General features: G+C 40.8%; 1 protein-coding gene across 5 annotated transcripts in view; it reads left to right on the forward strand.

The window, feature by feature from the left end:
• The window catches only part of RAD51B (RAD51 paralog B), a 574,968-nt gene that overhangs the window by 267,151 nt on the left and 283,437 nt on the right, over positions 1 to 24,380 (forward strand). For all 5 annotated transcript variants that reach the window (XM_067557794.1, XM_067557795.1, XM_067557792.1 and 2 more), the window contains exon 8: positions 22,860 to 22,956. In XM_067557794.1, the coding sequence (XP_067413895.1) occupies positions 22,860 to 22,956 (97 nt within the window). The remainder of the gene's footprint in view (positions 1 to 22,859; positions 22,957 to 24,380) is intronic.

Here is a 24,380-nt window from a genome sequence, read left to right on the forward strand (position 1 = left end):
AAATCATGCAACTCGACAACATTGCAACATATCACTTATGGTAAGTAAAGTTAGCCTGCTGCAATTGGGCCTGTTTGTGCTACAAATCCAACAGTATTTGGAGGCTTAGTTACAACACACTTCCATTTTGCAGCCTTTCCCTTATGTAATTGATTCCTCAATTAGGATTAGTCTGCAACCCTGTTATGTCAGATGAAAAAAGCTTAATTGGCTTCTTTGCCACAGTTTGTGAATGCTGCTGCTTGATTAGCCAGAGGGGATGCTGCTGAATAATGCAAAATACTCCCATTTTTCCCAGAGATTAAGCAAAATGCCTCAGCAGCATCCCCAGTGCCCTTTCATCCAGAGAACTGGAGACATGAGAACTGGACTTGGGCCTCCCCCATGACAAGGTAGGGCATTAATCACTGAGCCATTGGTGATAGCAATTGGGAGATGAACAATTTTGTCTCTCTCAATTTCTCATTTGCTATAAGAGATACCAGTAGCAGAAACTCTCTTATACACACACACAAACTTCTCCCCAAGGCTCTTTGAGTCCTAAATTAAAACAACTGACACCAGCTATAAGCTAAAATTTAAAGGACAGCATACAAACCACCATGTCTGAGCCAAAGCCTTTTTCCTAGTTGCCTTACAAGAGTGACAAGAAATATAACGGTTATAACAATGTATGTCAAATTGTAACCACACAAAGACTGCATAACCATTCAAATATTATGAAAGGGTTTATACCCCTGAGTAGTAGAGGAAAGATAGTTGCAATTAAACATCCTCTGTCTAACGGACTCCTTGGAAACATGATTCTTGTCACATTTTGATATGATTATCAAAAACATACACAAAATGAATGTGGTGAACCTGATGAAAACATGTAAACAGGACAATACTTTGTCCTGCTAGCCCATCTTTCATCAGAAGTTCTCAATGTAGGAATTATTGTATTTGCTTTACAGACTGGGAAACTGAGGCACAGAGCTGTTAGGTGACCTCATCCACATTACAAGACACCCAATCTAGGGCACCCATAGCAGTGGCAATGGAAAGACAGTAAACCTGAGGAATAGAAGACTATAACCCAGTTACACTGAAGAATGAGGTTGGGGATCTACTGCTGCTCCACAGATTATGTTTATGGGGAATTTATGGGGAGTTGAAGGCCCTACCATCTTAAACCCCCCCTCTTCCCCCCAAATGTCAGATGTAGTGGGAGGAAAGAGCTCCTGGCTGGTCCCCCAAAGACATCAAAGATAGAGGAAGGTTGCAGGTTATCCCCAAAAGACATAAAAGGGTAAGGCATCATGTGCTAAGTATTGTTTGGAGGAAGAAGGGTTTTGAATACTTTATTCCAGAACTATCTGATATATAGTCTCAACCCAAAACCTTGGTTTTGCCTGAGTTTTCCAGCTTCATTTAATGGAACTCATAGGGAAATTCAGAGGATGCAAAGCAATTCGGACTAAAACCAAGGAAAAGTTCACCAGGTACTCTGTGAATGGAAACATATGAACTTTGCACAATAGTAACCCAGATTCCCTGTCACCAGCTGTCTCCTTTCATGGAAAAGAGACAGTTAAACAACACTGCTTCCCAATGTGGAGAAGAAGTTGTTGTTTCTTAGCTGACAACTCTGGATTCATATAAAGAGAGCTTCTAGAGGAAAACATCCCAAGTCAAACTGACCTAAATTGTTCTGGCTGTCTGAATAGCAGTCAGACTTGAGACTTTGTGTAGCTGTGCTAGAGGAAAAGGGCTGCTAGAGAAGAATGCATTCTTTTCCCAAAATGATCTGAGGAACAGGAAATAGGACTGATACAGTATCTTCTTATTTATGCTTTTCAAAAACTGACCTGTCAAATAGTGCTTTTATGTAAAGAAATACAAATAAAAAGATGCCTTAGATAGACAATTGGCTTGCATTCCTTTCTTCTTCAGTTTATATGTCATTCAGAGCTGATGGTATCTTATGGAGGATTTTTTTTGTCCAGTAAATTTACTGGCATAATTCTCTGTCACAAGCCATGTGACAATGCTCAGTGTTAAACTTATCCTCATGTCAGCAGTCGCAAGCTGGCAAGAGCTAATGGAGCTGTATACATTTCTTTGGTATTCCTCATTAAAATGTTTTGGTTATGGATTACATTTCTTTGCCCATTGTTTATTATTACAGGCTAAAGGGAATGTTGAGAGACAATTAACATAATCTGATTGGCTAATGTACAAGGCATTAATGCTCTAGAAATGCCTTGTACACACCAGCTGAAAATACGGCAGCATTAATAAAATCCATGTCATTTTCAGCTTATAAAACAATAAAATCGCATCTTAGTGATAGTGCAGGGAATGCAATTTCTTGATTTATGTAAGTCAATAGAATGTAACAGCATTATTTGTTTTGCTCTGTCTGATAGGGAATTACAAGTCAGTCCTCTCTAGTGTACTGTGAAAATGGGCATATGGGGCATGCTGCTACTCAGCACTTACTTTCCAATATTTCTGTTTGATAAGCAAATATTAGCCCCATTTTACAGATAGACAGACTGAGGCTAATTACCTAAGCTCTCAGCCGCATCAGTTGCACAATTAGAACTCCCAAGTTTTTGGCTTTCATTCCTGTGCTCAGACCTGAGTGCCTTTACCATTGTAAATGTTTGATTAGTTGAGGAGCATGTACTATAAATTACGTAATAGTGTTTAAGCAGAGGCACTTGCAAAAGAGACAGTGAAACTGAAAAACTCCATTCATGTGGTCAGAGTGCCTTCAGTTTCTATTTCAGACAAAGGAAACAATTAAAGAACACAACGAGTTGCATGATATTTTTTGGGAATTAAAGAGTGGTTGGAAGGAGGAGGATGCCCTGAGAGGCAGCCAAGGGACACACAGATTATCATTAATTATCCAGAAATTGTTTACACCTCAGATATCATCTCTAATTGTTTTACCTGCTTCAGACTGGGAACTGCAGCTGTGATAAGATGATAGAACAGTTATCTAGTTTCATCTAACCTACCTGTCCTTCAATAAATCAGTTTAACTTAAAACAAATATTCTTCAGTCAAATATAATGGATACTTGTAGAAGATTATGCCAAGCAGGACTGTTTTCATCTCTCTCATGCAGTAGAAGAACACTACTGAAAGAGTTAAGAGTCTAAAAGAAATAAAATAGTTGTAGGTATAGAAAAGTAATATTTTTGCTATATGCATATATTAACTTAGAAAGTTACTTAATCAGCTTCAAGCCTAAGAAATGCTTGAAAAAGAAAAGAAGGGGGGGCTAATAGATAACGAAGAAGTTGAAGGCCAAACAGACATCAAGCGCCTGGATACAGATAAAGGGCAAACCACAAGATGTAGAAATCAACGTCTACCCCCTTCCTGCTTTTGTTAAGGCTATGTGCCAACCTAAGTTAATTAATGGGCCCAGTAGTCGGGAGTTGTCTTCCTTGAAAGGAAAAACCCCTGACTAAACAATCCCGTTAGAAAAAGGTCAAAAAGGCACCTTAAAAGACGCATGCGTAATGAGGTGTTAGAATATTATCGCACACCCTGCATAGAAAATTGGTTCATTAGCATGAACATGGAATGACATTTGTATGAAAAAGACCATGTATGTAGTAGGCGGTCGCGAAAGGTGTAAACCTTTTAGTACCCAGCCAATGGGGAACGAAGGGAGGGATTCTTTCGGCCGGGATAGGGAATATATACTGCTGAATAATAAAGGAGGGGCGCGCTCCTTTCAGAATAGAATTTTGTTCTGGAGTTGTGCCCAGCTTTGCAAACCTGTTAAAGAAATAAAACTAGTTTGTTTTTACTCTTTACCCGCTTATGTCCGATGTTCTTTATTAAACCTTTTTAGTCCTAAGTGGACAAATTGAAAAGGTATTTCTTACACTACAGTCTCAAATCTGCTAAATGAGAACCAAATTTTCAGCAAGTTCAGGGACATTTAGATCAGTAGTTTGGGCCCAGATCTATTCTTGATGCTTTGCTTTTTCTCAGTAACTTCAAGCTTACCAAACTTCAAAATCCTTTGTAATCCTGTTGGAAGCTGTTATTCAGTCAATCATAGACCTCTGTGGTGGCCTCATGCCATGCTATTTTACTGTCCAGAGCAGGCATACTTTCATCAAGTTTAACAGATTGATACTTTTGGGAGAAATGGCTCCTTGCAGGGTACAAAGCTTTTATTTATTGCCTCGTTACTCACAGTGTAAGGAGGACAGTAAGTCTCTGGAACGCCATGCATTTTCTGTGGCTCCAGCAACAGGGTCTGATGACCCGTTTTGTCTTAAAAGTGCGCTCTTAACTGAACAGAGGTCTGTTCATTCTGCTGTTCCCGTTTTTGCTTGGCATCAATCGTCCTGAACAGCAGAACATGGTTTCTGAAACATCCAGATTGTAGTAGGGATTTGTAAATTGATGTTGACATGTTTCCCTCCATCTCCTCTCTTTGGCTGCCATGGTCTTTAAGTGTTGTAAGTTCAGTCTTTACAAGATGTGACAGCTGGTCTCTTCACCTAGAAACATGAACATGTGGTACCTGTAATCAGGCTCAACTGGCTTCCTGTCCATTTAACAATCCAGTGCAAAATCTCCCTCCTAGCTTTCAGGATCTTCTTTAAACTAGACCCCCACTTGCCTCAATTTCTTCCTCAATATTCCCTACACTTCTCAAAATACTAGAAAGAGGCCCTATGCCACAGAGTTTAGATCTCAATTCAAACATCCACACTCAGGGAAAGTTCTCCTCTGACATTTTGGTTCAGCTTATTAAAGAGGTCAGCCAAAGTTCACATCTGGATCTGAGCTTCCCCCAGCCTTCTAAGGTGTTTTGGTCTGGGGTTGTGATTTAGGCTTCTCTCTCTGAAATACCAGATTTTTTTCTCACTCTCTCCTTGTCTCTCTGCAATGGAGTGTGGTCTTCCCCCACACTGCCTCCATCATCTGCAAGTAGCCTATTACCTGTAAAATTGGTGAGAAGTCAGAATCAGGCCCATTCATTTAACCTTCAGCACCCTGGAAGATAGGTAGCTATTGTCTTCATTTTATAAGTACAATAGAACCACAGAGTTACAAACTGACCGGTCAACCACACACCTCATTTGGAACCGGAAATATACAATCAGGTAGCGCATGCGCGCACATCCACACAGCAAATATAGTGCAGTCTTTTGTTAAATGTAAACTACTAAAAAAGTAAAGGGAAAGTATAAAAAAATTGACAAGATAAGGAAACTGTTTCAGTGCTCATTTCATTTAAATTAAAGATGTTTAAAAGCAGCATTTTTCTTCTGCATGATAAAGTTTCAAAGCTGTATTAAGTCAATGTTCAGTTGTAAACTTTTGAAAGAACTATAACATTTTGTTCAGAGTTACGAACATTTCAGAGTTATGAGCAACCTCCATTCCCAAGGTGTTCATAAATCTGAGGTTCTACTGTATGTGAATCATGGCACAGAAATTATATGACTTTCACAGGATCACACAACAAATCAGTGGAGACTAGAAACCAGGAATCGGGCCCCACTGCCCTACTCCTATACACCACACTCCCTTCTCGCTTCACACTGGTTTTCGTTATTTCAACCTTCACCACTCTGGAACTCCCAAAGTCTTCCCTGCATTGCAAAACAGTTGACACTTCTCTGAAACACTCTCTACAAGAGAACCACAGAAGGAATTAGCTGAGCCAGAACCACAAGCTAAAACTTACATTAAAAAAACCCTCTTATTATTTTAATAAGGAACTAACATTTCACAGCCACATGCAGCACACCAGAGCAAAGAGGTACAAAGCCAAGGGCAAATATTCTCTATTTTCCCTTCACAACCCCAATACATGCAGTGGTGGTACTGAATCTATGCTGCATATCTCAAGGAGTGGAGAAAGATGTTAAGAACTTCCTTCTACATTATTTAAAAGCCTGCAGCTGCACATACAAAATACTATACTGAGATACTGCTGCTTAAATAAAAAATAACCACTTCCACAATAACCATGTTTTGAAAGGATTATAATAGAAATTTCCCCTTCTAGAGTACTTTTCACCCAAAGATTTCAAAGCACTTTGAAAACATCAACTGTTAAGCCTCACAACACTCCTATGTGGTAGGCATTATCCCTGCTTGGGAACCTGAGGCACAAAGTATTGACGTGACTTGCCTATAGTGCCACAGCTAATCGGGGTCAAAACCAGAATTAGAACCAGGAGTCCTGACTCCCAGAATCCTCCTATCACCACTAGATTATGGCTTCAGGTGAAGCATCAGTGTAGGAGACGATAAACTCTTAACCAAAGATCCTCTTTTCTTGCAATTGTCTTTAGTAATAAAAAATGAAAGCATAGAGAGACAAGCAGTGGATCAAACACTTCCTTGGTTTAATTCCCTTCAAGTCCATGGAGTTAAGCTAGGATGAATCTGTCTCATTATGAAATATAAACCGAGTAATTTCAAAAAAAGAATATCAAAATGTTTTCCACAGAGCATCAGCTCTTCTGTTTATCCTGGCCTAAGTTCTCCGGTGAGATACATATAAAATGTTCTGCTAGATAGGTGTGTTAAAGATGAAAGAGCAAACTTCCCGCTCTGTTTCCGTGTTCTTATACATTTACACATCTCTCTCTGATCACTACATACAAAGTACAGAAGAGCTGTGTTATAGATAAACACAGGCATAGCTCCACTGTGTATACACATGAAATTGCCATTATGTTTACTATGCAAGTCAGGTTTGTTCAAAATGTAACAAAATGTGGCAATGTTTGTAGGCAAAAAGTAAAACAAACTACAGTCAGTTAGCTGTCTTTAATAATTCTGGGGAGTAGCCAATGGCTAAGGGGATATGTTAGTGTTATTAATTCCATCAATTTTTCTAGTTGATTCTTGTTTTGATGATCTCAGAAAAACAGACAGCATTGCTTGCTGCATATATTGTAATTGCCTGCAGAAATTGCAATGCTAATATCACACAAGACATTTTACAAAATTAGCGCATAGCTAAACATTTGATGTGAATGTCGTTTTCGTGACAGAACTTTAGCTAGACTCAGATGTAGTGAGGCAGCTGAGATTCAAGCTGTTGCACACATTGCTTTGCCAATGCACCCCAGTAAGAACTCTTAGCACCCTCTTTGTTCCAGTCCTGATGACTTGTATGTGTCTGCCCACACATCTCAGTCCTAACCTGCGGACCCCCTTGCTATTCCAGGGCCGGGTTCCCACACATCTCTGCCAATATGCCTCAATCCTGACCTGTGGCACCCTCTTCTGTCCCACTGCTGGGTTTCCACACATATTTGTCAATACACTAAACTGCTCGTGGCATGTAGCACAACTTGCTATTCCAGTCATGGGGCTACATAAAGCTCCATCAGTGCAATTCAATTCTCCTGATTTACAGCATAATTTACTTTTCTATTCTTGTGCCCTCCCCGCCCCCCCCAAAAAAACAAAAAAAAAAACAAAAAACATAACCAGTTGACCTCAGTACTAACATGCAGCATCTCTTGCTAGCTCAGTGCCGGGCCTCTCCTGAGCAGAGACTCCCAATTGAATCTGACTGTGTTGTGGTTTTGTAAGGAAGACTTTGGAGTAAGCAAATGCACTGAAGGCCAATGAAAAGCACTATCCTGTCAAATTTAGCAGCAAACAAAAGAGATGGTATAATACGCTGCTAGCTACGTTGAGCATTGAATCCTGCAACTCTGCAAAAGCCCAACCTATTAACAAGGAAATGCCAGACATTTTTACTGCTGCCACCATACATAGTCAAGTGAAGTTCTGCTCTGTGAAGTTCTGCTCTATGCTACCTCCTTAAAGTCAGAGCAGAATTTGGCCCTAATTCCGAATGAGTATTCCCTTTGGAATTCAGAAATATCCTATATCTAGCACCATCACAAAATGTTACCCTAAAGAACAGTGTCCCTAACATTGCAGCAACATAATTACTTTACCACAGCCCAGGACCGTAAAATTGTGGCAGTTTCAGTGACTTCTTAAGGAAAAAAAAAAGACAGAAAAGAAGAAATGCAGGTATATGTTCAGAGAGATATGTGTTGTACTGAATAAAGCTGGCAAGGTTTATCTTCTTTTCAGCCATTATACATTGGTTTTAATGTGTCAGCTGAACAGACTAATCATTCGTATAGACCCCTCTCATGGAAGTTAGTGAAATGACTCTCATTAACTTCAGTGGAATTTGAATCAAGGTCTTTGTGTATATTTCACTATTAGCCACCTTTCAATTGAATTTAAAATAGTGCCAGTGAAATTTTGGCTCAAACAGCCCCGCAGTGTGTAATTCTCTAGGTATCTACAGGTGCAGTACAGGCAGTGACCATGCATGCTTCATCCATATATTACAGCAGTGACTGTAAGGGTCACGTCTAGTGATGAGAAGGTAGCTAGTGCACATCTCTTTTTATGGTTCTGAGATGTTTCTCAGACTGTCTAAAATGCTATTTTTATTTTATTATGCAAGAGGAAAAGCAAAAGGGGAAGTATCATGCTGCATTTTGAGCACAGAAACGACTCTTTGCATTTTTCTGAGTTCACTTTCCATCCTGAGCTCTAAGTTTCAGAGGTCTGGGGTAATTTACATTTCCAGAGTAAGGGCTAGCAGTCTGCTAGGTGAGTTAATAAATAGAAGGTTGTCATTTTTAAAAGGGACCAAAGCCCCAGTCTGTTGGGAAAGTACAAACTAAATGTGATTCTTAATAAGAGAGTTAGAAATAAGCCACAGAGCCAAGAAAATGCCTCTGATGAAACTCCAGAATAGCTTAACCAGCAAGACAATTTTTTTGTGTGTCTGTCAGGGAAGAAAACTTGGCCACTTCTGTTTTCCCTCTGCGTAATATCAGATAAGACATGCTTGTCAAGCAATCATGTATATTCAGATCATCTGCTTTTTTATGAGCTGTCCAACTATATATCTCTGTGTGTGTTATATGCAGCATTATAGAGCATGTGGTGGTGCAGTAACAAAGGGTTTTTTGGAGGGAGTTTGGAGTGGACACTTTATGTATAAATGATGGAACTAATCATCTCACACAAGTGAAATAAAACCTCATCCTACACCACACCAGCACACGTTCTGTATATGACACATTTTCCAGGATTGGTTCTTTAGGAATGCTTACAGAGTTTTAAAAATTGTATTGGAACTTATTTTAATATCCTTCTGCTTACAGAGCTGGCTGTCTTAGTTATCACCATCCAACTGTACAAGTTTGGAAGTAGTGAAAAAATACCTAAGCAACTTTTCTTTGCATAAAAATATCTCATCTTTATATTATAAAGACTTTGATATCTGGGTGTGTCTTGCAGAGCTGTAGTAATGCTATGTATCCTAATGAAAAGCTTAACAAATTCTCTGTTCCAGTGATATAAAGCTTCCATTCCTAGCCCTAATGCATCACATGATGTTGGGCATGTCACTGGTGCTAGACTGCCTTTGCACCACTATTTGGGGTGGGGAATTTCATATTTTGAGGAAGTGAAGGAAACATCTTGTAAATTGACTTTTGTTAAATAGTCAGTGAAGCTCCTGAGAGGTCTGGAATATTGTAAATAGCTCTGGCAGAGATGGAGTAGTGGTCAGAGTGACAAAGGTGCATGATAAATGGAATGCATGCATAGGTATCAGCACGTTAGGATCATAGACACATAGAAATGTAGGGCCAGAAGGGAACCTCAAGAGGTCATCAGATCCAGCTTCCTGTATTGATGCAGGACCAAGGAAACCTAGACTGTCCCTGGCAGGTGTTTGTCCAGCCTATTCTTTATAATCTCCAGTAATGGGGATTCCACAACCTCCCTTGGAATCCTACTCCAGATCTTAACTACCCTTATAGTCAGAAAACTTTTCCTAATATCTAATTTAATCTTCCTTGCTGCAGATTATAAAACCATTACTTCTTGTCTCACCTTCAGTGGACATGGAGAACAATTGATTCCCCATCCTCTTTATAACAGCCCTTAACATATATGAAGACTATTATCAGGTATCCCCTCAGTCTTCTTGCCTCAGGACAATACGTGCCCAGTTTTTTTAACCTTTTCTCCTATGACAGATTGTCTAAATGTTTTGTCATTTTTGTTGTTCTCCTCTGGATTCTCTCCAGTGTATCTACATCTTTCCTAAAGTGTGGCATCCAGAAATAAATGCAGTATTCCAGCTGAGGCCTCACCAGTGACGAGCAGAGCAGGACAATTTTCTCCTATGTTTTACATACTACTGTTCTATTAATATTAATACACCCAAGCACGATATTCGCCATTTTTGTCTGAATCACATTATTGACTCATACTCAGTTTGTGATCCAGTGTAACCTCCAGATCAACAGTGTTACCAGCTAGCGAATTATTCCCTTTTTTGTAGTTGTGTATTTGATTTTTCCTTCCTAAATGTAGTATTTTGCAGTTGACTTTATTGACTTTCATCTTGTTGATTTCAAACAAGTTCTCCAAGGTTATTTTGCATTCTAACCTGTCCTCCAAAGTACTTGCAGTCCCCCTACCCCTTAGCTTGGTGTCATCTAGCTAGCGAATTATTCCCTTTTTTGTAGTTGTGTATTTGATTTTTCCTTCCTAAATGTAGTATTTTGCAGTTGACTTTATTGACTTTCATCTTGTTGATTTCAAACAAGTTCTCCAAGGTTATTTTGCATTCTAACCTGTCCTCCAAAGTACTTGCAGTCCCCCTACCCCTTAGCTTGGTGTCATCTAGAAATTTTATAAGCATACTCTCCACTCCATTATCCAAGTCATTAATAAAAATATTGACTAGAGTCAGACCCAGGACTGAACCCTTCAGGATCCCACTAGGTACATCTTCCCAATCTGACAGAGAACCATTGACAACTACTCTTTGTGTATGGTCTTTCAACCATTTTGGCACCCACCTTATAGTAATTTCATTTAGACCTCATTTCCCTAGTTAATGCTTATGAGAATGCCATGTGGGAGGGAGTATGTCAAAAGACTTATAAAATCAAGATATATCATGTCTATTGCTTTCCCTCATCCACTAGCCAGTTACCATTATATGGGCTGGTACATACGTGTGGCATAGACCCGATACAAATGATTGACAGCTATTCGCTCTCAATTCCTTCCATGAACATTTCTGTGCATGAGGATAGAGAGAGGCAAAACTGATGGTGGCTTTGGAGAGAATGTATTTGCTTCAATGGTTTATTCAACAGCTGCTTATTACTGAATGAGTTAAACCCTTCCTCCTTTCCAGCTGATGGTGGCTGAAGTGTTTGCAACACTTTGGAGTTACCAGAGACACACACAATTTCTCTGGTTTGGCCTGACTGCATTGACTGATGCTGTATACACTTGTGTAGCTCTGGCTTTGTTAATAAGGGCAGGTCTACACTACCACTTAAGTCGATCTAAGTTACGTTGCCCATGGGTGTAAAAAAGACCCTCCTCTGAGTGGCGCAAGTTACAGCAACATAAGCACCGTCCACACTGGCGCTATGTTGATGGGAGATGTTCTCCTGCGACATAGCTTCTGCCTCTCATGGAGGTGGAGTAATTATGCTGACAGGAGCGCGCTCTGCCAATGGCATACAGCATCTTCACGAGACGCGCTATGGTGGTGCAGTTGCATCAGTGCCAATGTAGTGCTTCTAGTGTAGACCTGCCCTTAGTTGCTCTGCATTTTGTGGAAATCATTGGTGTTTTGATGTGATAATCATACTTTTATACCATGTGTTTTGTCCCAGTGGATTCAAAAAGGCTATACAGATGTGGTAATCTTACCTTAGATAAATAGAGAGGGAGTTTGCAGAATTCCCTGTTCTTCCCTGTGTTTAATGCAGGGAATGCTACAAACATTGAAGTCATGTTACTTAGTTGCTTAAGGCAACTGGCAAGTTTTTATGGTAACCATTGTATATACATAGAAAGCTCCATTCTCTCACCCCTGAAAAGTATTCACTTTTCAATGAAAGGCAGCAGGTATTGTAGTGTAATAGGAGAGGGAAGAGAAACCTCTGTCAAGGACATTATAGAAAGCCCATATTATGAAAAGCACCCTGGAATCTGTAACTCATTGTAAACTGAATAGGATTTAACTAATGTACTTCAGGGAGGCTGTGAGGACACATTAATTGTAAAACAATATGAACATATGAAGAGCAATTAACTATTTATTATAGTAGGTGTCTCCTACATCTTGGAGGAGCAGAGAGCAGTACTGGGTAGGGGAAAACAAACATCCTTACAGTCATCTGAATTCTGCTGCCTATCACAGAAACCTGCAGAACTCCAATGCAGCTGACCCAGGACACAAAAAGAGGAGTTGAATGGTAGTGGAAGCTTTATTGGGAGTAGGGGATGGTGCATACTTTGGAGTTAGATTAATTTAATTGTGAACCTAAGTAGGGAGAGTTGCTAGTCAGCTGTTTATCTATCACCTCTCTCAGATTGTACAACAGATTGTATGCGGTTTGTGAATTTTGGAAACTGCACCTGTACAGTGTAACATCCTGCCGCAAGATGAGACTGAGCTAACCCTGCTTACTCCTTCTTCGTTTCCTACCCCAAAGTTGAGGAGGGTGCCCCCATGTACCATATAAGATCACTCATCTCAAAACTAGTCCATGGGCCAGATTCTGGCACCTTCTTTACACTGCTCCAGTAGTACACAATGACTATAAACGTATAAACGGAGGTGGGGTGTCCACCACAAGGATGCCCACAGCACAGGGGTAGCTAAGTCCAGTGCATATAACTCTGCACTGTCCCCTTGCAGCTGTTGCTGTAGGGGAATGCTGAGAGCAAAGGGGAATAAGGGGAAGTTGTCCATAGTCAGTTGAATTAAGCTGCCATAAATTAGAGCAGCCCTGAAGGCTGCTCTGACTTATGACAAAGGCCTTATTGATCCCCAGAGGAGCCCAGAATCTGGGAGGTACAGAGGTGAATTAAGGCATTCCAATTCCGGGCTGTACCATCTGTGCTGTACCTCTCTGGTCCTATGTGTGTGTTGTGACGGGGGAAAATGAGACACACAGAGGAGGTGATTTGCCTAAGGGAGCTTAGATGGCACTGTGGTTTTAAGGAATTAGGTTTGGGACTGAGAGTAAATGATGATAATCTAGTGGTTAAAGAAGGGGTCTTGGAGACAGGGCTCTTGAGTTGTATTCCTAGTTCTGATTTTTAGTGACCTTGGGCAAGTCACTTAATTTCCCTAAGCCTCAGTTTCGCCATCTGTAAAATGATACATGACTTATTTCCTACGAGTGTAGAGAGGCCTAATTATATCATGTTTAAGTGTCATATAAATGCAAGTTATTAGATTATTAAGGTCAGTCATCAGCAGAGATAGGAAAAAAATCCGGAGTCCTTGACTTCCGGATCTGGATTCCATCAACTAGAGCATGAAGTCTCTAATTGACCGACTAACCTACTGGCAAAAATTAGCATGCATGAATATTGATGCAAAAGTGACTTTTGAAGGGTTTTTTTTTTTTTTTTTCATGTTTCAGTGTGAACATTTTTAATCTTCTGAAATTGCACAGAAAAGTGAAATTCTGGGGATGCAGAATCACATGAAATAAATTGGGGAAAAAAGTCACACTATTTTTCGCCAAACTTGAGCCATGCAGACAATCGTGCCTAGATCCCCCCTCATTAAAGGTAGCACCTTCTAGTCACTACTAACCTGAACTGTATTGGAACTGATGGACTAGAGTTGAGGAGTTACAAACTCTGCTACCAATCTCCTGAGTAGTTCAGTCCTCCAAAACAAAACAACTTGTTTGGAATGAGGGATGGTTTAAGGACAATTTGTAACCATAGCCTTTTGCTAAGGAAATTTTAAATTCACCACTAACTCCTCAATAACCTGCAATATGATTTTTACTTCTTTGAAAATGAAGCAGATTTTGGTCAAACAATTGGCTCTAGAGTAGGACTGCCTACTGCAGGGTCTTCCACTCCAGCCTGGCTAATATCAGATGCCTTATCATATTGTCAAAAATGCTCCATTCAGAAAGTTGTGTCCTTATGCAACGATTTCTAGAAGGGAGGGAAGGCCTGTTCAAACTAATCCAGAGCTCTGGGAGACTGGCAGTGTGTAAAGGCGGGTTGGCAACCTGAGCCACTCTGGCCCTTGGGGGAATGTCTTGCGCATGTCTCTGCAAACAGGTCTGTACAGGCTACAGAGACATGGAGTGTTGGATGTGAAGCCCCTCCAGGCACATAGATCTTTTTGAGAAGCACAATGTAGAGGTGCCAGAGCCTAGATTTTGAAGGTTACATTTGTGTTGGCTGCGTTCTCCGTTCATAAAGGAGGAAAGGCAAAAGACCTCAGGCTATCTCTGTGTGGTAGTTGTTTCAACTTGAAGACATGTAGCTGCCTGACAACAGCACATTTTTGTGTTTTGTTTTTTTTCTTCCTGTGGAACTTTTATTAATTTCTTGTGATTATTTTTAAGCACTTGGAACAGACTTGTATGCAGTCTCTGCCTTTCCAGAAGGCTTTTGGAATGAATTGCATAACTGTACTTTTCCTGTATAAAGCAGAATAAATTGGAGCGAAATACAGTGGCCAGTTGAGTGTCCTGTTTGTGAAAAGTTCCTTGGCTTTCTCCCTCTCCTGTTTGTACTCCGTGAAGTCCAGTAGCTCTAAGTAGCTTGTTCCACTATGACTTGCCCTGCTGAAGGAGAAGAGCAGAGGAACTTGGGTAGATGAGAGATGGTAGCAAAATTGGAGTTGCAGCTTCCGTCATAGAAGTCTAATAAGATCCGTCTCCCCCAGCAACCTTGGGCAAAGTGCCCTGAATGCTAGATCTCCACTGTGTCAGTACAATTCCCGTAGAAGGGACTCATTATGTATTGTTTCTCAACTATTGGACTCTCTAATCAACATTTTATCTTGATGAGACACAGCTGAAAACACACAGATAAAACTCAGCTCAGACAAGGGGTGCTCGTGGGGAAAGAAAGCATATGAGTTGGTTTTTGTTGGTTTGTGGGTGCCTGCTATGCAAGGAATTACACCCATTTCTGGGGAGACAGGTTTGGAATGTAAGGGTAGCTCTCCTGTCAGCTCTCACCATGGAGGCCCCTGCTTTTTCAATAGTCAGGAGTGGTTATTGTTTCTCTCACATCTAAAAACATCCACCTACTTCTCTCAAATGTGGGCTGCACCACAGTTACCATGCCTTTGTTACATATAGGTACAACTGCTGCCTGTAATACATTCTTTCTCAGGCTTTGCTTTAAACTCATCTGGTGACTGCAACAGTTGCAGAACATGTCAGCTTGTCTGCTCCTTGGGACAAGAGCAAAGGACCCTGTCACTTCCCTCTGTGATCTACATTGGCTGTTAATACAGTACATAACAGCATTACTATATAAAGCCCTTTCTAACCTGGGCCTTGATTAAGCAAAGCACTCAAGCACATGCTTAATTTTGAGTATGTGATTAGTCCCATTGATTTCAAGGGCTTGCCCTTCTATCTAGTTATCTGGTTCTGGCTGATGGTCTGTCTGGGCTGGTTGTTCTTATTTTTTATTTTTTTGCGTATAATGTTTAGATGCTGGCTACTATAATTGCATCAGGTCACTATGCCATCTCATAGTAATATAGTGTCAAGATGCAGAGATACAAAGTCATCTCATGAAAATTCAGTACCATGTCATAAAACCTGAGATTGTCCTGTGAATTTCAAGATTGATGGTGACACACTTTGGTTATGGTAGCCAGCTCCCTCTCAATGAGCTACTGGGGCTGGCCAGAGGCTAGGTATGAGACTAGATGGACACCTAGGAAGAGGGAACTGGGCTGTTGTGGTGAAACAAAGTCTTTTTGTTGTCTTGGGTTTTAGGCAAATCTGCTTTTTCATTGTGTGTTTGATTCATATGAGCCAAGAGAGATTTTACATTTCCTGAGAATAGGAAGGACATAAACCCCTATTTTTGTGAGTGCACATGCATTTGGACCTGATTCCCTAGAAAGTTCTGCCACAAACACACCTCCTCTGAGAAGGTTAAACTCTAATATAAGGTTAGAGGCTGAAGAAGAAGTGAAGAAGAACTCTGTAGAGCTCAAAAACTTGTCTCCCTCACCAAAAGAAGTTGGTCCAATAAAAGATATTACCTCACCCACTTTGTCTTTCTAAGGGTAGAGGCTGTTGGTCAGGTAAACCTGGTTTTCCCTGTGGCAGCATGACTTGCCATCATCATAACTCTGAGCCCTTGAGTTCTTTCTCTAAACTCTGATACTTCAACCCCAAATTCTCTCTTACAATGGCTGTTATTCCTTGATTCCACAGAAAGTGGTGATTGTTTTTTGAAAGGTTGCTTTACAGTAAGGCTCTCTGAGGTCATGGGCAACTTTTCAACAGTCTCTTTGGTAAATGACTACTAATCCCAAGGGACATAACTCTATCCGAAGAGAGGCTGGAGATGAAGGAAATGCTAATCCAGTGTCTAGTCTGAGTTCTACGTCATCTGTGAGTATCCCCCTTCTCCAACAGCCTGTGCTAGCCTGGATACAGCTTCTCCCCTTGTACAGAGGCTGATGCTAGTCATCACCATAATCAGAAAGAGCTGTAACAGGTTTCCACAGGAGGGCTGAAGTTCTTATCAGTCTTTGAACTGTGTCCCACCCCAGTTTTGTCATCATTCCATCTTTCCATTTCTAACCCAGTGCTGATCCCATCTGACTTTGTGGTGTTTCCTTTCCTGCTTTGTGCACATTCTTTCCACCAGAACCTAGACAGTGGTCATCATTGTTGAAGTCCATTGTCAACAGTACTGACTATATTTGAATGAGGCTTATTAAAAGCTCTCTGCTGTAGAGCAAGGGAGAGGTGCCTCTTTAGTGACAGGAAAGGAGAGAGTGAAACTCTGATCTGCCCGTTAGGGACAAAATTGAAATGTTGGAGATTAGTAAAGCTTGTATCCCCTTTTCCCAGTATGCTGAGTCAATATCCTACCCTTGCAGACTGACTGTCACTTGTACCTCTTGATCTCTGCCTGCACTGCTGGATTGCAGTAAAAAACACAAAAACCCATGTGCTAGTGAAGGACAGAGTTGTTCTGGATTTTTGTTCCTGTTTTTGTGCTTGCTTTCTCAGCTCAACAGGAAGTCTTTAATAAGAGTTTTCCTAAATGATGCTGCATGTCAAATCAGAAATTTTACTCTGTTCTCTTAACAAACAGCCGTTTCATGAGAGGGTTTTTTTCCTCTCAGTACATTCCAAAAGGCTTTATACCTCTGCTGGTTACTGATTGATGGCTCTGCACTGAACTCCCTTTAATTTTGCAATAAACCAACAAGGAGGCTGAGACCACAAGTTTACAGAGAATGACTTATTTACTTAACTGCTTTTACAAGGATGACAAAGTTAGATTTAGGAGTTTCAGTGTGGTCCTTGGGAGGGCAGGAGGAGTACTTGAGGAATTATACTGTATAAATAACCAAACAAAAAATAGCTTGCTTATTCTTCCATATAAAAGCTGTCATATTTCAGTTCCTAGGCCAACTCTCTCCCAGGCTCTGCAGGGGCTTTAAACTTACGAAGGGTGTTCACTAAGGCCAGAATTTTCCAACTTGGGTGCCTGAGCTTAGGCACCTAAAGTCTTTTCTGACATACTTCCAGAACATCAGCCACTGCTGAAGTCAGTTAAAGTGGGGGAGATTCTGTTGGTATGATGAGCTGTACAATTGGTGCCAAAGCATAAAAAAGAGAAGTGCTTTTTCATCTATCTCATCCAGGATATGGCTATAGTCTTTTGGGATTTGATTCCTTATGTTCCTGTTTACAGTGTCAGCGTCTCTGAAAAGCAGGCAAATGATTTAGAAGCCTAAATAGTTCTTAAATACCTTACTTCAGGCATCCAAGTTTGAAAATTTTCCCCTTGCTGTCCCTCAGTTTCCCTCTCTGTAACAGAGAATTGTTAATTATTTCTGTAATACCTTAGTTGTTCATAATGCTTTACAGATACAGCAGGAGGGAAGATGTGGATCACATGCCCCAAGGAGCTTGGACTCTAATGCTAATATGCTGCTACTTATACTTAGCTTTCTTATAGGAGAAACTAATTGTAAAGTATTTTCAGGTTTTAAGAAGTTCAGACTTTCCCAAGAAATGGCTCTGACATTTGAATAGATCTAAATACACTTTTCTACAGTGTTTGCAATTCTATCATGTTTTGCAGCCTCTGGATTGTAAATTTTCACTTGTTAAACTATTAGCTGTACTGGTCAAAATTGGCCATGCTCAAAGGTTATGGGGAAGTGGTTCACTGAACTCAGCAGGAAAGTAAGACAAGTTTCCAGCAGCATTGACCTATCCAACTGACCTTTGTTATTTTAGTTTTAGTTGCAGAGGGTGTTTTCTATTTATGTACAGTCATTGGCTGGGGAAGCCCTTCACTTTGATTTTACCATAAACAAGGAACAGAAAACTATAACACAAACCCACCACCTATTGCAGATGTTTGAGGTTAGCTGGGGATGGAGGAGGGAAGGGGTGTTTCCTGTTGCCTTGCTTTGTAATGATTACTCTGATAAGAATGAGAGAGAGCTTTGTTGGGTTAATTGATACCAGACAATAGGATCCCTCATGCATTCAAATGTTGCATAACAGAATCCTCACTGTTGAAAGCTTTGTTGGAAGATAATGGACAAGTAATTTGAGTTGTGCCTCTTAAATTGAAGCCAGGGCTGCATGGTCTGAAGTCCATTATGTGTTAGAAGAGCCCACAACAAAGGGGACTGACTTTTCCTTTGCCCATCTGGGCTGTGATCCTGGCAAGTCTCATTAACTAAACTTGGTAAAATATGGTCAATACTTTTTATTGGTTGGGAGATCCTAAAGGAAAATTTCAGAAAGTTGTACAGTGACTCAGTTGAAGACATTCCCCCCACTAAATCAGTTCTTAATCAATGCCCCAGCATGTTATTAGGAAGCACTACATAGATGTTAGAGATGTCATCTTTTAGGCAAGAGATATAATAGATGAAAGATGGGTGTCTTGACCTTTCCAGGTTTCTATGTGTATACAGCCCTTATGTCTAGCCCTGATGATTTGTGAGATATTGGATCTTAAAATCAGGCCAGCACTAGGTTTTGTGAGACCTGTATGAAGTACTGTGTGTGTCCCTCCCTGCCTATAAGTGTAACATCCCACCGGGAAATCACATGGCCGTGTCTTACCACCCTTCCTTTGTCTTTCTGAATCTCTCCTTCCTCTCAGGCTGTGGTGACTCCCTCACACACCTATTTGTGAGGCTCAGCAGCTGCTGGTGAGCCATTTATATGGATCAGGATGTGACGATGAAGTGCACATTTCAAGCTGGCGCAGAAGACATTGAGGGAATTTAATATGTGTGGCCTGCTGGCGCCAGAAGAAAGTTGGGGGTGGCATTTTGGCTGTTGAATTGGTATGCCTGTGTAAGGAGGGACCCATGTTTATGTGGGGCCTCATAGAGCTGCTGCTGTTTACAAATGGGATGTTCTGTGGAACCAAAGTCCTATTTTAGAAATGTAAAAACCGATAACTATATTTGGTAGATAGTTATATGGGTACATTATGTAGAGTTTTGTATTAAACTCATGAGCCTATATTTGAAGCTCTGCATTTTCAGAAGTGTCCTCTAATTCTGTGTGCCTCATTTTTTTTGCTGCCCAGTCTGAGATACTTTGGGCCTCGTTGCCACCCTTTGCTGAGTGCCCAGAATTCCAATTTCAGCCAATGAGACCTGAGGGTATTCAACAACCTTGAAAATCAGACTCAAACTGGGGAAGCTGGGGACCCAGAATTGTATTATTGGATGATGACATTGGAGATACACAGCTATAACTGAGGGTAGACATTGCAGGCGGTGGGGTTGCACAAGTGTAACTGAAGCAGAATTTGGGGCTACATTTGGTACTTAGTAACAAATTCTATTAATTTATACGTGAAGTAGAACAGAATCCACCTGTCTGTCCCAGATCTATTCAGCCAAGAGGAGTAAAGAACAGTATCATTTTATTTTTTCCACAGAACTAAGCTTTCTGAATGCACATGGGGCTCCCATTCCAAAAAGCATCCTTACTCGGGGCACTATTTAAGCACTTGCTCAACTACCATTGATATCAATGGAACTTGAGCAGGTGCTTAGTTGCTATCCTGAATCAGGGCCAGCTTTACTGAGTAAAAATGTGCCATTTTTACAGTCACTTTACAGATACTGTAAATAGGGAATGATCCCTGATGAGCTGTTTAGAGAAAAACTGAACTCTAATCCCATGGAAGGCAGAATCAGAGGTATGGCTGGTTTATAAAGTGAAGGGAAAAGAGGATTACAATCCTTCACCCAAAACAGTGCCATAAGGTTCCCTAACATGGGGAGAGCTGAACAATGAAAAACATACAGTCCAGTTTGCAGTTATTAGTTTCTCTCAGTCTGAAGTCTGTAGAGTCCATTGGAAGGGGAGGGATATGAAAAATGTACCTCTAATTTAAAAAGAAATCTTAAATACGGTAGCTTTTCTCTCAGTTGTATGACATAAACAAAATATGATGGCACAGTATAAAGTTTATTTTGGCCTAGGTTTGGGTTAACTGCATCACTCACGGGTGCCTTTGACACTTATGAGTAATGTGGTCAGTATAAACTTGTGCCAATAAAAACCTCATACCACACCAGAATGCATATATACATATAGCAAATATTTATTTAATTTAAAGTATTACAACTAAACACTGCAGTTTCCCTTTCAAACTGTATAATGTTAATGTGAAATCTATTCTATCCCTTTCTTTACATCTGCCTCTGTTTACTTTAGGTTTTCTACATGCTTCTATCAGGCTTGTGCCTTAGGCTCTACCTTATAGTTTGAATTGAGGTTTGTCCTATTATAATCACAAAACTGGTTTCCAGGCACTGACTTGTCCACTCTCTTGATAGCTTATTTTCTATTGGCTGTCTGAGTTACAAGCTTAGGTTCTTTGATGATAGTGACATGAGTGCTGTGTACCTGATTGTTACTTGAAAACCTGAATTTCTCTTTCACGATTAGCCTTAATGCCCAGTCTTGCAAACACAGAAGGGCATAACTTTGATGATTATATGCATTGAAGAAGAACCACAGTCTCCTCTACGCCATTTTGCTGTATTTCATTCTGGTGATATAAAGCAGTTAGAATGCTGACATAATTGGCTATCAGGGAATTTCCCAAGTGTAAGGAGCCAGCTCTTTGCCAACCCACCTTTTAGTGCCTGGCATAGGGAGACGTTATTGTTGTTGTGTGTGTGTGTGTGGCCAGAATGTCATTGCAGTATGCTGATGCTCAGCTGCCAGAATAGGCTCAGGGGGCCATTGCAATTAGGTGCAATTTAGAGCAGCCCTTAGGCCACCTTTGTGCCTTCCTTCACAGTGTCAGGTATAGATGAAGCTCTGCTCCAGTAACTTCAATGGGAGTGTGCATGGAGTAGGGTTACTTACATATGCAAGTATTAGCAGATTTGGGCCCTTAGACCCATGCCGATAGCTTTTCTTTGCCCTGGTCTACACTTACCTGGAAATTTGGCGGCAGTCGACGGGAGTTACACAAGCTACGCAAGCTACGACTGCTGTGCTTCCCTTCTGCGCACTGTCTTCACTGCACTGCGCTGACGGGAACTGTGTTCTCATGGATGCAGCACTACAGCACTAGAGGAGGTGGATTTACTGCGTTGACTTCCTGATCGATTGAGCATGTCTGCACTGACTGCTCAATCAATCCAGAAAGATTGATCTGACTGCAGTGACTTTGCTGCCATCAGTATAGACATACCTTTAGTCTCCAAGACTGGGGATCAATGATCATGGGTAATTTTGTGGGAAATGGTAAATCACTTACACTACCACCGAAGGATTACAGTGCAACAGAGCCACACTAGCCCACTCATTCTTCCTGTATATTTGGCAATATGTGTTTGTACTAGTTAGTCATTTCTATCTCTCATTAGAAAACATAACTGAGGTTCAAATTTACTATAGACTGCTAAAGGTTCATCCCCTCAGCAAGAGGAATTAAAGTTTTATTGTTATTATTGAAACCTCTTGAGTCAGCAAAATATGATAGAAAACCTTAGGGGAAAGCAGGCTACCTTTTGAGATTTGGCGTGCTGCCTGTCTCTGCTCAGTGTGGAAATATGACGATAACAGCTTTTCTTGTGATGCTGTATTTTAGCACTTCTGCTCCTGGACTCAGACAGAACTAGAGATTGCAGAGGACACTTGCAAATATATAAGGTGGCAGTGGGATACCTGCTAGGAGGAAAAGAGCCTCCAAAGGGAGAGTTTTAGAAGGCAGTGCTCAGCTGAAGGAGCAAAGAAGAATTCTGTGGGGCTCACAAGTAAGGGTGAAGAGCATGGAACTTCAGCATAACCCAAAAGAGGGAGATCATTTGTTTGACTGTTTGTTTGGATTTTCAGTTTGACTTTTGTTACCCCTGAAGGGGACAGAACTTGAAAGGTGACCTGGCTGGATCATAGAATGATAGGCAATAGGTGGTGTTAGAGTGGAAGAATCCCTGCAATTCAACTTCTATGCACAGGGTGCTCACTCTGGGACAGACCCCATTAGTCTCTCTTGAAAAAAGGCAATATAGATATACATGTTGTGTAATATCATGTCTTTGACTAACTTTGAAAGTATTCTCAGTTTGCTGTGCTTTTCACAATATTCCTTTGATGAGTTATTGCAAATAGCTCCAAATTTTCCACGAGAAATGAACTTGCAGGAGGTCAGAGTGGGTAGCTGTCTTTCTGTCTTTATATGTTCTAGTCCTCATCTGGGCTGCTAACTGCCCTCCAGTAGCTATAATAATTCATTTTTCCTCCTATTTGCAGGTTATCTTGACAAATCAGATTACCACATGGCTGAACAATGGTCTCGATATCCAGGCAGACCTGGTATCACCAGCTGATGAGTTGTCCCTGTCTGAAGGTAGGAGATTCCTTCCATCACAGATGAAACTTGATACTGACACAGATCTCCACTATCACTTGCAGTCTCCCGTTGATATTTGGGAGCACATGGGATTGTGATTACCAAACCTGGCATAAAATATAGTCAGAGTTCAAAAACATTTTTAAACTTCTTTGTAACTTTCATCATTTAAGAGGGAAAAACATTCATGTTAACCAAAAGACTACATTTACTAGGAGCCACAAAAAATTTTCAATGCATGTCCAGTTCTCTAGTATTTTCCTCAGCATTGCATAATTAGCCATGTGCAATAGAAGGTTTTTCTCCCTTCCTCTGATGCCATTGTGAAAGGCAAGATACTGAATAGATTGCTGGCTTGATCAAATATGGTAAATCCTATGCTCTTGTTCATTGATTGTAATTATCAGCAATTCAAAAGAGAAACAGCTTGCCACAAATAAAAAAAGGACAAACTTTCATTTGTGTGTCCTGAATTATACACTAGTGATACTTCAAATACAGTGACTCAAACTGCAGATCTCAATACTACACTGATGCTATACAAGCTTGTGTCGTGGCTTTTAACACCTTTCTTTATAATGCTGCATTCTTTTTCTGTGCTAATTTCAGGGTATTGTATTTTCCATAGAAACTGAAGCAACAATTACACATTTTTATGCAATAAGAGGGTTAACATTTCAGTGTATCTTTCAGTTAGAAGAAAAGGTAACTCTGAGTAAGAATTCACACTCAGTAACCATCTTCTGTGGTAACTGCAGCTTCTAGCTTATTGCACGAACAGTTGGGCACAATACTAAAGGCTGCAGAAAACTGCAGAGAAGTTCCCTATTTAGAATTCAGTTCTATCAGAGGTCCCACTGTGCTGTGGCAAACAAGGTTTTCCCTCTAGAGGGGTCCTAAAACAGTATAGCTGACCTGATGTCAACTTTGCAACTTGGCAGGATATAATAAGATGGTTTCCACTTTTCTTCCAAGTTGGTGCACCTTTCTGGTGGGTCTAATCAACTACTTCGTCACGCCTGTTCTCACACTGATTGTGGGAGAGCTTCTGGTCCTGTATTACACATGCAAAGGGGAATGCAGAGTGCTGAACAGTAGTTGAGACTGCCAGACTGCCCATCCCAGAAATCAGGAAGAGGAGATGGAAGATATTACATCAGATGGAGTCACAGAGAGCAACAGATAATCCCAGCATGATGTGCTGACATTGTTTTGTCCTGTTCACATCATGGTGTTGCATGGTAACTTGGCAAAGCAATGTCTATGAAATGGGTGGCCTGCCCCTTCAAGGGCCAGTGGCCTGGCCAATCCCACACAGTTAGCGCGACCTGCCACACCTGGGTTGGGTTGTGGGGTTTAATTAATAGAACCAGCTAGGTATGGAAAAGCTGATTCTCCTATAAAGATCAGCAGGAAGCTGA

The sequence above is a fragment of the Emydura macquarii genome, unplaced genomic scaffold (genome assembly GCF_026122565.2).
Source record: "Emydura macquarii macquarii isolate MOO-44397 ecotype Brisbane River unplaced genomic scaffold, CSIRO-AGI_Emac_v2 contig_1876, whole genome shotgun sequence".
Taxonomy (NCBI): domain Eukaryota; kingdom Metazoa; phylum Chordata; order Testudines; family Chelidae; genus Emydura; species Emydura macquarii.